The sequence below is a fragment of the Chanos chanos genome, chromosome 7 (assembly GCF_902362185.1).
Source record: "Chanos chanos chromosome 7, fChaCha1.1, whole genome shotgun sequence".
NCBI lineage: Eukaryota > Metazoa > Chordata > Actinopteri > Gonorynchiformes > Chanidae > Chanos > Chanos chanos.
The window spans coordinates 13,095,093-13,108,210 of NC_044501.1; the positions used below are offsets into that span (position 1 = coordinate 13,095,093).

The following is a 13,118-nucleotide window of genomic DNA, read 5'->3' on the forward strand; positions in this document are numbered from 1 at the left end:
GTAATTTAAGAGCTTAGAAAGGTAAACTTGTCCAACAGAAAAAACGTTCTGATAATGTACCACTGAATAACATGTTATGGATAACAGGACGTATGTACTGGTCATTTGTATGGATTTTATGGATTTTAATCAATCCCTTGATCAGCTGAAACAGGCGCGTTAGTACAAGAAAGCACTTACAATAGAGAGAACTATGGTGGTCCAGGAGCAAGACTAAGAAAACAATTGACTGCAGCTAAGAACTGAAGTTATAAATAATGTTTGCTGTCAAAACAAACTGTGTTTACAGAATGCAAGTAACAACAGTAGCTTAATACTTCAGAGCCTGCTGTTACCAACATAAATTAAACGGTATAAAAAGCTATACTTTTACAATGTTTGTCTATAACGAGTGCAATATGGAATATGAATACATGCAGACCTAAAACGGACACGTCGGCTACTTTACGCCATAATTTCAGATTTACTCGTCCCATTGTCCCGACGAGGTCCTCTGGTGAAGCTAGCCACTTCAGACATGTTAGACGTGATTATCTCCTCACCTTCACCAGGAGCACAGCAGGGTAACCTTCTGAGGTACCGCATCACTTTATGTCGGAACTCGCTGGACGCAAGATAGTACAGAAAAGGGTCGACGCAACAGTTTAAGCTATTAACTCCCAACGTTATTTTATAATACTCATATACGCTCTTACCCCTAGCACGATACAACATGTGAATGAGTTGTAAAACGATGTTGGGAAGATAACAGATAAGAAAACACACGGCTCCTATTAGTACTACAGCCTGTGTCCGTTTGTGTGACCGTCGAGTGCTGGCATCCACAGTCTTTCTGAGGGCTAAAGCAACAGCTAAATAGCACCAGATAAGCACCGCTAATGGCAACACATAGACCAGCAACAACAAGACGCCAAAGTACAGATACCCCACCCACGGTGCTGGGAAAAGTTTGCGGGGTAGAACGTCAAAACAAGTACTAATTTTGAGTTCTGGAATAAAAAGGACAAGGTTGTGGTGAAGCCACTGTGCATTCATAGCAAAGACAAGGACCCATATCAACACGCATATAAGGATGGCTTTGTGGGCGCTTCGTCGGCGATTTTTCATCATCATAGGATGTACTACACCACAGTAACGCTCCACTGCAATCGCACACGTTGTGAGAATAGAGCATTTCAAGTTGCAGTAAAAGGCAAAAGTGGAGACTCCACAAGCAACGGAACCAAAGTGCCAATCGTTTCCCCATAGATGGTAGGCCACCTGAAAAATGAATGCACACAAATATTAATCATAGTAATGTTGATTCACATATTCATATTCACAGATAATGATGTTCCATATTTTAAATTGTAGTTTCCTGAACTTCATTATTTCCGAACCTCATGACATACCTGAAGAGGGAGAGATATACTGTACAGTAAGTCTGCAAGACACAGGTTGAGGGAGAAGATTACAGTAGGCGTTTTGCGCTTAGCGAGGCCCAGCAGGACGCAGAAGGAGATCAAGTTACACGGTGTGCTCACAACAAACACTATTAAGTAGATGATCGGCAGCGCCACTGTCGTAACAGGACTGATCAGCATTGCCAGAGTAGCGTTGTCCAGAGATGTGGCAACATCAGAGGTGTTCATGGTGACCTTGTTGTAGAATGATGGAAGCAATTAACAGAAAAAAGGAGTGCGGAGAGAATGAGATATGTTATAATTTTGATCATGATTAGAGGTCCTCGGTCAGTTATTTGTATCATGCTACAAATTATGTTCTTATGTTACAATCTCTTTTAAGCTCACTGAATGTTGGAACCACATTAAGAAGTAAGAGAAACCCAGATTGAGCAAGTAATAAAACACTGCAGCAGACAAGGCAAAATCTCCTTAAAATGTATATATGTTTACGTTATGATGCGACACCCCCGTTAAGTTGTTTCATTAAGATGGGAAAGTAAAATCTGCTTTGCAAGAAACAAAGCTTTGCACATAGTGCACAAAACGAAGCACACAAATCAGAGGTTGCGTTTTGATTTTTCCAGTTTCAGTATGAGCTGCATGTCTGTGATTTACAGCACATTGTATGTCACAACATACAGTGTGAATCATTTATACTGAAGAACATGTACTGAAAAGTCCTCCGAATACTTGCAAGGGAACCGTGGAGGTGAGTAATTTGTTCTGCCTGTTTGCCAAAACATTTCCAAATAAAGCTGTTAGCAAGTTTATACAAAATTGTTCCAAAAGATGCAACCAACCGCATGTTAACGATGGAAAAAAAAAAGAAGTTTGTTTGGCAACCTAAAACAAACAAACAAACAAACAAACTATGGTTTCATCTTATTTGATGGAATTTAAAATAATAATCTGTGTGATTCTGCTTTTGCTGTCACTTTAATGTAAAATTACATTTGTTGAGAAGTGAAACTGATGTCCCCTATGGCCTCTGATTTCCCCTCTCTCATCATGGGGAACTTCCAGTTTTCACTTCAAATCAACAGCGTGGCCAAGACACAACGAGAAGGTCACAAATAAGTCACTTGGTTAATTTAAAAGGCATTTGAAAAATTGAACTTGTTCATTTTGGAAACATCAGTAGTTTTGTAATTCCACCTAAAGGACATTCAGCTAATCTAAGACACAATGAATGTCAGTTAAAAGTCATTAGTTTTGTGTTTCACGGAAAAGACGGACAACAGAATGAAACAACCCACATAATTTCACTTTCACTTAGCTCTGGTTCTAACTCCTAGATATTGTTCCATGTGGTCTAATAAATTCATTACCAAGAAAATGTTACATCTTGAAAACTGTGTCAAGATACACAAACCCAGTAATGTTCAAAGAATGTCCAAAAAAAGACACCACAAGGACTGTGATGCTCAGTCACTAAGAAGTCACCTCCCTGTTCTAATGTCATAACTGGACCATACTGTGACCAAAACATATTAGTGAACTGACACAACACTTAATCCAAGATTTAATACAACAGCAACTACAATTACGATAACATTATAATTGACAACATCTCTGGACGGACTGATATTGTACAGAGACTGTCGTCACTTCATTAAAAAAAAAAAATCCATTAAAAAGCAACAACGTTCAAACTTCACACTTCAAAGTATAAAACCTTCAGAAAGGAAAAGTACAAGGACAGTGAAAAAGAAAACGTCTCACCTTTGAACAGACCTTAAACAGACATTAAAAGTGTAGTCAAGAGGCGTTTTTGTAACATCCACGTGCTACGTGCTTTAGTCCTTTAGACTGGCAAACTGTTTACTAATTTCTTCCACTTGTGTGGTGAGCCCAACTTACACACCCATTTCAGCTATACCAGCTGACTTCCTTCCTCTGTTTGCTATGATGGTACGATCAAGAGCATACTTAAAACCCTGAAATACACATTTGATGAAATCAGTAAATCTGACATTTCTCCTGTAATTCTGAGCCAGGACGTTTCTCCCGTTTCAGCCCAAAGACAGGTGTATGGCGTCGTCTCAAAGAAAATCATTACGGAACACTACCCCCCCCCCCCCCCCCCCCCCCCCCTTTAGCAACAATGGTGTAGGTAGAGGTAATATCCAGTTTGCCACATCTTCCTAGAATGCCTCAACAGGCTTATGAGAATTTAGAGGACAAATAATGTGTATTATTACAAAACTAATACAACAAATGTACATTTTTCATGGTTTTATCAAGAATATAAACAGATACAAGTACACAGTGTCAATAACACAATAGCAGCAGTGAAGAAAACAAATGTACTATAAACAACATTTCATTACATTTTCATAAATCAGTCATGTTATTCTGTTTTTCTTCTTTTTATCATCAGACAACGTGTAACTTGGTATGATATGGTCAGTTTATTAGGGTGACTTCAAACCTAATACAACTCATTTGCACATCATATGTCATAAAAAGAAAAGAAATATGGTTAAAACTATAAATTAATGGTGCTGAACACCGTAAAAAAAAACCTTTGTCAACGTTTAAATATTAACTGAAGGACAAAGGACAGACATTTATTAAGTCACTTGTGGCAAGTGAATTTCTCACAGGACAAAATATTTCTTACTGCTCGCAGGAAGATGTGAAACCCAAGATGAAAAACGCAGGAAATCATGTGTCAATGTGGTACATCTTTGCTCTTCCCTACCATATTGTCGTGCCTCCACGATAGCGGAAAGAATCAGTGGGATCAAGAAAAATCAACAAGTCGAAAAGTCTTGAAACTGTCTGTGCACAAAGGTTCTTATTTTGATCCCTTTCCTTTGCTCAATTTCATTTCGTAACTTTATTTCAAGTTCTTAACCTCCTCATACATCTACTTCAGGATCTACATCAGCCTCGGCCTCACCTCCAGGTTTGGAGATACAGTGGTTGAGGTGGCGTCGGATGCCTCGTAAGAAGTTGCTCTGAAAGACACAGAAAGGACACTTATATAGGCCCTGTTTATGGTGCAGGCCCACGTGGTTGAGAAGAATGGTCTCCAACAGGAAGGCCTTGCCACACTCTTGGCAGCTGTGCGGTTTGGGTACATTGTGTTTTTTGCTAATGTGATAGAGCATAAAACCCTTGACCTTGTTTCGCCAGTTGCAAAACTTGCAATAAAAACGGCCGCCCATGCGGCGAATGTATTTATAAATGACTTTGTCCTCCTCCTCTGTCTGGCTGTTGCGCTTGCTGTCATAGGCTCCCAGGTCCTCATCATCTTCAACATCCTCATCTTCCTCTTCTTCAGCCTCCTCACTGTCAGAGGCTGAACTTCTCTTCCTCTTCAGAGAACCGCCAGAGAGGTTGGAGTCTTCATTGGCACTCTGTTCCTCCGGTGATTCCTTTTCATCTTTCTCAGATCTAAAGAGGTCCACCACAGCAGGAATTTGGTCTTTGGTTTCTCCAGTAATTTCAGATTCGCGCTTGGTGTCAGAGACTGCGTCCTCCTCCATGTCCTCCACTACACGCTCTGCCTCAGGGACGTCTCTGCTTTCATTGCCGTCACTCAGCTCCCCTTTCTCCTCTGTCTCGTCAAAGCCGTTACCACAACCCTGCTCTTGCACGTCGACAGTTTGAGGAACTTTGCTTGAAAAGCAGTGGTTGACCAACAGGTGGTCAAAGACGCGAGTGTAGTCCTTGCTCGTGAAGAAGCAGGTCTTACAGTGAAAGAGCTTAGCTGTACGCTGGTAGAACACAGCTTTGCCAAGAACTCCTATGGGAATGTCGTCACAGTGAAGTGGGTGGTTGGAACCCATGTGGATGTATAAAGTCCCATTGCTCCTGCACTGGTAAAAACAATAAGGACAAACCAGATGGTGGCGACCGTCACCAACATTTAACGTTTGCTTATTGAAGTCTGGCGCGTTGGACTTTGTGGCTCTCATTGGTCCTGCCGCTGCTTTAGTGATTTTGGCTGTTCTGACAATATCCGAAACTTCCTGGAGGAGGCTCTGGAAAAATATTAGGAAAAAAAAATATAGTATGAGTGCATAACTCATGCCAAAATCAATAATAAGAGTCATTTGCCTTAGTTTGTGGATAAATGCACACTGATGACGCAAGGTGAAGTTTACTTCAATCTTAGTAGAGTTTTGTTGCTTCCCACAACTTCCTGTTACGCTGATATATAATTACCATGTGTGTACTTCAGTAAAATGAGAACACATTTTGAAGACATAGCTACCGCATATGAGGAGACAGTTCAGCAAATTGTAAAGCAATGTACAGATTAAATTGAACACCCAGTGTATGAATTTCTCTTGGGCCCTTCTTTCTCGACTTTTGAAAATTATTTTTTGTTCCACCAAAAAAAGCTCCAAACAATATGTTAAAAATGAACCAACCTACCTCTGTAGGCTGGGGTTTAGGAGCAGGTTTACCGTCCGTTTCCATTTTTTGGCATCCCTCACAACCTTCCACCTGAAAAAAACAGGATTTAAAAAAAAACCCTAAATATATAATTGCAGTAAATAATTTGACAACTTGGTCAAGCGTTCATTGAACGATCAAAAGTCCACCAAAAACCCACCCAGTTTCTTATGTGAACTGACATTCCAGGCCAGTAATAGCGTGCAGTGATGGCATCTCTTGTCTTCATAATACCATGATGGCCACCACTCTCATTACAGTGAAACTTCGTAAGAGCAAAAATGATCTCATCTTCACTCTCAAGCACGAGATGTTTCAGTCCTTTGCTGAAGTGATACATTCTTCCATTGCCTGCCCACAAACAAATATGCTGGATGATTAGGTATGTGAAGACTCTTATTTACAGTAAATGACTTCTGTCAAACTGAGCATGGACATCTGGACATCAATTCTTGTGGAAAAAACAAACAAACAAAAAACTCACAACTTACTTTCAATTCTGAAAGTTGGGGCCATTCGCCTGACATTTTGTCTCTGCCATCCTTTGAAGTTGTCTGGGTACGCACCATCTGTTAAGAAATTCCTCATAACCGCAACTCTCTGTAGTGCCTGGTCTATTTCATTCATTTTTGTGTAATCTGGAAATGATGATATCATGTACAAAGGATGCCACTTCATACATTTCACACTTCCTGCCACAATAAGCCATTGTTAAGCAATCATTAGATGTTTGACAATTGTACAAAGAGGTTTCCTGGTATATGGTGGGAAGGAAAATGTCACAAATTAACACAGGCCTTTTCCTGCACATCCCTTATAAAGCAACTTACAGCTTTTTTAAATATATATATCCAAAGCATTTGTAACAGAAAAATGTGAAAGAGGACCAAAGTTGAATTCCTCTGAACTTGTGCGGTTGGCCACCAACGTGCTTGGCTGATGTGTGGATTTGGTATGAGTCGCTACAATTTAGGCAACTGTGTACAACATACCTGTGCAGTCTTCTGACCACAGCTTCAGCGGCTGTCTAGCGTAAAAAGAACAAAACAAAAACAAAAAAAATTCCTAATGCCTTTGATGCCACTTCTACATGCTAACTCATTACTGAAAATTTTGTAAACATGAAACATAAACATATTGTAAAGATGTCAACTCCTGTAGTGCACTAGTGAATGGAATGGTGAGTGAAAAGACAAGAATAAGAATATCCACTTAATTTTCCCTTTACTGTTCAAAAAAAGGATACCAGGGATGACAGTCATACTTTTAGCATCCTTTCATTTTGTGATTGTTAAATAGTGTCATTTGAAAAAAACAAGCCAAAGACCTCTTAAATCTGCGTTAGCGGAGGTGCTACCGAAACGAGGACAAACTGTGAATATAGCACTGCACTCTTAATGTTTTAAATGTTACTGTGTCATTTTGATCTTTTATTTGTTAGCATTGACACCACTGTGAGTGCTTAAAATGCTAATGAGTCATTCTATAATTTGGGGTACAGTTCACATCAACAAAAAGGTACAAAAACAATGTTCTTTCTCAATAGAACAATCAGTGGTTCAAGTTAGTATATCTCTTCAGAGTAACACATCTGCTAGTTGCAAGGCTTAAATATTAACTTTTTTTTTTTTTTAAGGGAAATGATGTTTTCACTCCTCAGTTGTCAACTATGTTACAGACAAACTGCATGTCATTACAGTCATTTGATTAAATCCTGCACATCAAGCAAAATACAATTTTATGGGTTCTTGAGTCTCTTCTGGCATATATACAATGATGTTTTAAAAATAATTTTACGGGCTGATTCTTTTCTTCAGATATACGTGATATGTTCAGCACTGTCATTGAGGACAGGAATATTTTTTATTATAAAACTACCATACAGGTCATTTGATAGTTTTAAGAGATGTCATGCAAAGCTCCAACCTGTCTAGATGTACAGTATACAGGCTATCAGAAGCACCATTTTGGTTCTTTTAAATTTGAAAAAAATGAGGTGAAACACAGTTGACAATGAAAGTCTTTTACAGAGTCTTTTGTGTAGTGCATCTGTTCTTCTTTTTTGTTTGTTGAGCATATATTTCAGTTTTTGAATTTCTCTGTATAACTATGAGTATTATCTCCTGACCTTTTTATTTTGTTCCAGCTTTTTTTGTCTCTCTGAAATAAACAAAAGAAACTAATTTACAGATAATGTACCGTGTGCATAAGAATGGAACACCCTTTTACTTTGTTACACAATTTTCCTGTTGAAAAAGCTGTTTCTGTCTTGCTATCATAAATCTCTACCTTGTTTCCTGAGGCTGATGGACAACTTGGCTGTCTGGACTGTCTGGTGGTGTAGCTAAGTTGTCAAGCCTGCGTGGTCTTTCTCTGCATCTCTGCTGTGCTTTCCTCCAATAGGCTCTCTTGCTTCTTTTTTCTCCCTCACTAATCTCTGCCACTGTTTTCACCTTTCCTTGTGATCTGAGCTTGTGCCATGCCTCTCTCTGCTTCTCCAAATGTGCTGCCCTTCTTGCAGGATCAGCATCCCGACGAGCCCTGTACCTCCGCTGTTTCTCAGCTGCTGACATCTATTTAAAACAATTGGATTTTTTTAAAAAAAAATGTGTTGATGAGGGAGAGAGAAAAAGTGTGCCTGTATGAATAATGTGTGTTGTGACATATGTAGACTGATAATGATAATTAGGTGGTAATGATGACCGATGAATTAGACTACTGGGTAACTTAGTCGACAGGTAACATAGTTGACAGTTTCCCTATTTTGATCCACAATGTTAGGCCTTGCCTGGCTGACCACATGTCATTTTCTTGAACAAGTTAACATCACATTTGAACATATAATTGAATTAAAATCATTTTAAAAATGTAAACCATAACAATGTATGTAACATAGTTGATGGTCAATTAATATACTCATTGCCAATGTGCTCTTATAGATAAAATGCTGAAAAAATGAGAGGACACTCACCACAGTGTGTTTAACATGTCTGCCACAAAGGAAAATAACATCATGTCATGCTGGTCACATGGTATTGAGACAAACCATTTTTGAGATGCAGGGGGGAGTTCAATTAGTAACATAGTTGACAGAACTTTGTGGACATTAATAAATTAAGATATTTAAATGATTTAAATGAGAAACTCAATTTAAAAATTTTTTTTTTTAGTAGTTAGTAGTAGTTTTTCTTTAGTAGTTAGTTGTTATTGACTTAATGGTTTTTATTCGTCATTTTGAAACCAAGACAACCTCAGCTGAAAAATGGACATAGCAAAAACTGTCAAATTAGGAACATCATGACAAATTTCAAGCTAAATGAAGCACTCGGTGCACATAATGTTTGTGTGATATTGTAACATGCTTTCCATTAATAGGTAAAATAGGATATTTTGAAGAAAATAGAATAAATATAATTATCATCAATAGACATGGAATGTACCCCAAATTATAGAATGACTCAAAGACTAATGTGGACACTTGTTTCCGTTGTATTTCAGAGACGCTCTAGAACAAATACTAATCTTAATGCATGTTCAAAATAGAACATTTTCGTTTAGTAGCTCAAATACACTGCAGTTCTCAACGCATTGAAATACTGTGTACTTCAAACGAGTTGTTTTTTCTAAGGATGCGTTGGTTTAGGTGCTCACACTTCCTCAGCAAGTGAATCAAGCCACACGTAAAAACATCGTTATGTAGCGGAACTGGAAGCGCGCGTAGGCACACCAGTCCATTCCGAGTTGATTCACTCGAAATATCACTGTTCTTGAATGCATGCAGAAGTCATGCATGCACAGTCATAACAGCGTAAGTCATTGCATAAGGGTCGTTAGAGACACTGGGATAAAATCACAACTGGACAAATAACTGACTATATTTCTCTCTCGAAGATCGAAAGGGCAAGTCCAAGCACGATAAACACATACACAGTCACATACATAATGGCCGATATTATCGCAACAAAAGAGGGCTTTAGGATAATGGTCGTTTTCTCAAGCTCGCGTTGTATGCAATTACCTCAAGCCACCAGAATGTTTACTATCAGTCATTACAAAAAAGTACTGGGGTTGTCGACTTCATTGTTAGCAAAGTTGGTAAGGGAAACGCGATTTAATTTACACAGTAAGCACGTGAATAGACTGGCGTTGCCCTCGCTGACGGTGCAGTGCGATACTTACCCAGTTTAACGTTACTTTAACTTGCTGATTGACTTAGAATATTTATATTCGCCCAAACATGTTCGAGCATGCTTGGTACTTAAACAAAGGTTATCACCATAAGAACACACACATTTGCCGGTGTTCCTTTGAGGGTTGATCGCAGTCCCATCTGTAGACCGTTCGCCGCCTATCGTCTTGGAGTACGAAGTGAGCCTCCCTGTTAAATTTTGCTTTGGCAGCCCCCCTTTTTCCTCTCCCAAGATCACGCTGCCCAAAAGAAACATGTAAACATAAATATATTGTCACTTAACCACTTCACCTGCAGCAAAATAGACGTCGCCAGCCACTAACTGTAACCATACAAAAACTTTCATCATTGATTTCACAGTAGCAACTTATCTGAGTGTAGTTACCCAGTAATTAATACATATCAATGACTTACTAATGATGGTTATTATAAAGTGTTACCCTTGGACTTATTACATATTACACCTATCAAGTAAAAGTGATGCCTATTTCACTGTTCATTGTACAGATACAGCTCCTTTACCTTTCTTGACTTAAATATATCCGTATGATCTGTGCTTACACTAACTTGCATTCCACAATAACCTAAACTTCTGTTCTGACCTTGAAGTCCCAGGTTGAGAGCTGACTGGAGATTGTGGTCTGACTGCAGGATCAGGGCTGACTGGAGGGGTGTTTATTCCTTCACGCACCTTTTTCCTGGCATTAGTCCTCTTATGAGCCTCTCTCCACTTTTCTCGCTGGGCACACTGCGCTCTCACGCTGCGGTCTTTTTGCCTCTTCTTCTTCCCTGTCTCTACGTCTTTCCTCCACTTCTCTCTCTCTTTTTCTAGGTACTGCTGTCTCCTCTGTTCGTCAGCGTCGCGCCTGGCACGGTAGCGCCTCTGCTTTTCAGCAGCGCTTGACGGTGTGTCAGAACTCTTTAGAAATCAATTAAATTTTTTTTTTTTTTTTTAAATTCTGTTAACCTATTGAAAATGATCTGAACATGATTTAAACACAGTTGAATTCATTTTGAGTCAATAATCCAGGTAACTGTTGCAACCTTAACATGCTATCTGGTGGCAATAAAAGGGAAAAAAAATAGCAATTTATATTCTGGAAAACACAGCAACGTATTAAAAACATGTAGATTATTCTGAATTATATGTACACATTTCATTTTACCATAGATAATAGATTGTCCCTTCTGAGTGAACTGAAGGAGATGCAACCCTGTTACTGTAGTGCAACCCTGTTACTCTAATTACAGTAACAGTGTTGCAAATCAATGCTAATGTTAGGTTTTTCTCAGAAACAGATGCTAGCTGTGGAATGTAATGTTACTGTCAAGGTCAAGGACAAACTTAGTTACATAAATAAAGAAACAGAACTTTTGAAATTCATTTGGGTTGAGTTGGTTAGTGACACACTCAATCAAGGCTGAAAAGATTGGAAAAGTATGAAAATTAGAAGAGAGGACTTACCTCTGGTCTATTCATGGTGTTAGCAAATGGCTTGATGATGTCATTTCCTCTGTGTCATGTGACTCACTGTTTTTTCTCCTCTTCTGCCAGACTAAATGGGTTTCGGTAACAGGGTTGCATGTATATTGTGGGACACAATTTCAGTGCATAATTACTATTATTTAAAATATGTTGATGATCAAACAAATTGTTTTAACAATTACAAGAGACATATATCAACAAAATCATACCAAAAAAAGTAGATTTGAAACTTATTTTAACTGTTATATTTGATGTGCAAGTTGGTCATCAAGAAGGTGGGACAAGAGAAAAATGCCATTTTAGGTGGTACTCGAGAGCTATTTGGTATTTTAAATAATATTTTTGAACCACTTTTTTCTACAACTATGTTTACATTTTGTCTCAGGACAAGTATAATTTACACAGCAAGTGAATGTTTTAGTATTTTGTGCATTGATTAATTGAAATTTCATGGGTGGGACAGGAAATGTCCTCAACTACATAGCATTCTTCACAAATTTGAGTCCACATTATACAACGGTGAGCGCTAGTCCTAATTTAATGCCACAGAACAAAATAACACAACACCCCCCCTCACAAAAAATGGTTTGAATGACAAATTGTTCAATTTTATTGCTACTAGTTCTAAAAAAAACAACAATAAACAACACTTCGTCAAGAACTTCATCAAAACTTTCTTTAGCGACCTCTTACACCACACAGAAAGGGACTCTCCTCACTGTCCCCAACTTTTATTACACATTAAGATGAACGTTGGTCCAGAATTATGAAGTAAGATATCATTGCCTATACAAATAGCCACTGCAATTTAATGTATTCTCAAATGCAAGGCACCTGAGCTCTCATGAAATAACAATTCCAAATCTCTACAAATACCATCTCAGCAATACTGAGGCAACTTTATACTCTTACTGGTATAGCCCTGTAAGTATTTAAGGATTCAGAGTAATCACAGACTTATCCATCAAAGTTCAGCTACAGTTCTCAACAAAACAGCAATTATATCAGATGTCTAGGTTATGGGAATGGACCTACATGTAAAGCATAAATATATTTGTTTTAATGGGACAAAAATTTGTTCAGGACAATGGTAGACAGTAGAAGTAGAGCTTAAAGAATCCTGAGAGAATCAGACTTTGAAAGGCGATGCTTTTTGCTTCGACATGAGATGGGCAGAGTGGACCGATGTGTCAGACTTAGGTTTGAGGCTCAGCTGGTCAGAGGAGGGTACACCTGAATTAGACATGGAGCTTTGGGTTCCTGGGGGCAGATGTTCAACACTTGGCACATCACACTCTGAGCCGGAGACAGAGGTGGAGCAAGTAACTGGGTCCTGATATGACCATTCGTGGGGATGCATGCTGTTCAGTTTACCTGGTGCACAACCCATCCCTCTATCTATGTTGTTGGGCAACGAATTAGGAAGAGGGAATTGAAACCAAATGCAGAGTCATCAGCCAGTCAAACAGCTGAAACGGTCAGTGAGCTGGATGTCTAGCATGCTGTAAAGGAGAGCCAAAGTAGAAAAGACAAGAAATCATTCAACGTTAGGAGATACATGTGGCCATACACTGTCAGTCGATGAAAA

The 13,118-nt window shown here is 38.8% G+C and overlaps 1 protein-coding gene across 1 annotated transcript; it reads right to left on the bottom strand.

Annotated features, from left to right (window-relative positions):
- Window positions 1–444: 444 nt before the first annotated feature.
- Window positions 445–1,631, bottom strand: LOC115816003 (P2Y purinoceptor 8-like). Its single transcript, XM_030778975.1, has 2 exons — window positions 1,392–1,631; window positions 445–1,260 (listed from the first exon to the last, which is right to left on the bottom strand). Exons 1-2 carry the CDS (start codon window positions 1,629–1,631, stop codon window positions 445–447), a joined length of 1,056 nt encoding a protein of 351 aa, XP_030634835.1.
- Window positions 1,632–13,118: the final 11,487 nt, after the last annotated feature.

Bases quoted from the DNA above. Each gene is read 5' to 3' on its own strand.
- LOC115816003 (XM_030778975.1), bottom strand. From the start codon at position 1,631: ATGAACACCTCTGATGTTGCCACATCTCTGGACAACGCTACTCTGGCA. The intron at 1,261-1,391 runs GTATGTCATGAG...TTCATTTTTCAG, and splicing joins GTATATCTCTCCCTCTTCAG to GTGGCCTACCATCTATGGGG.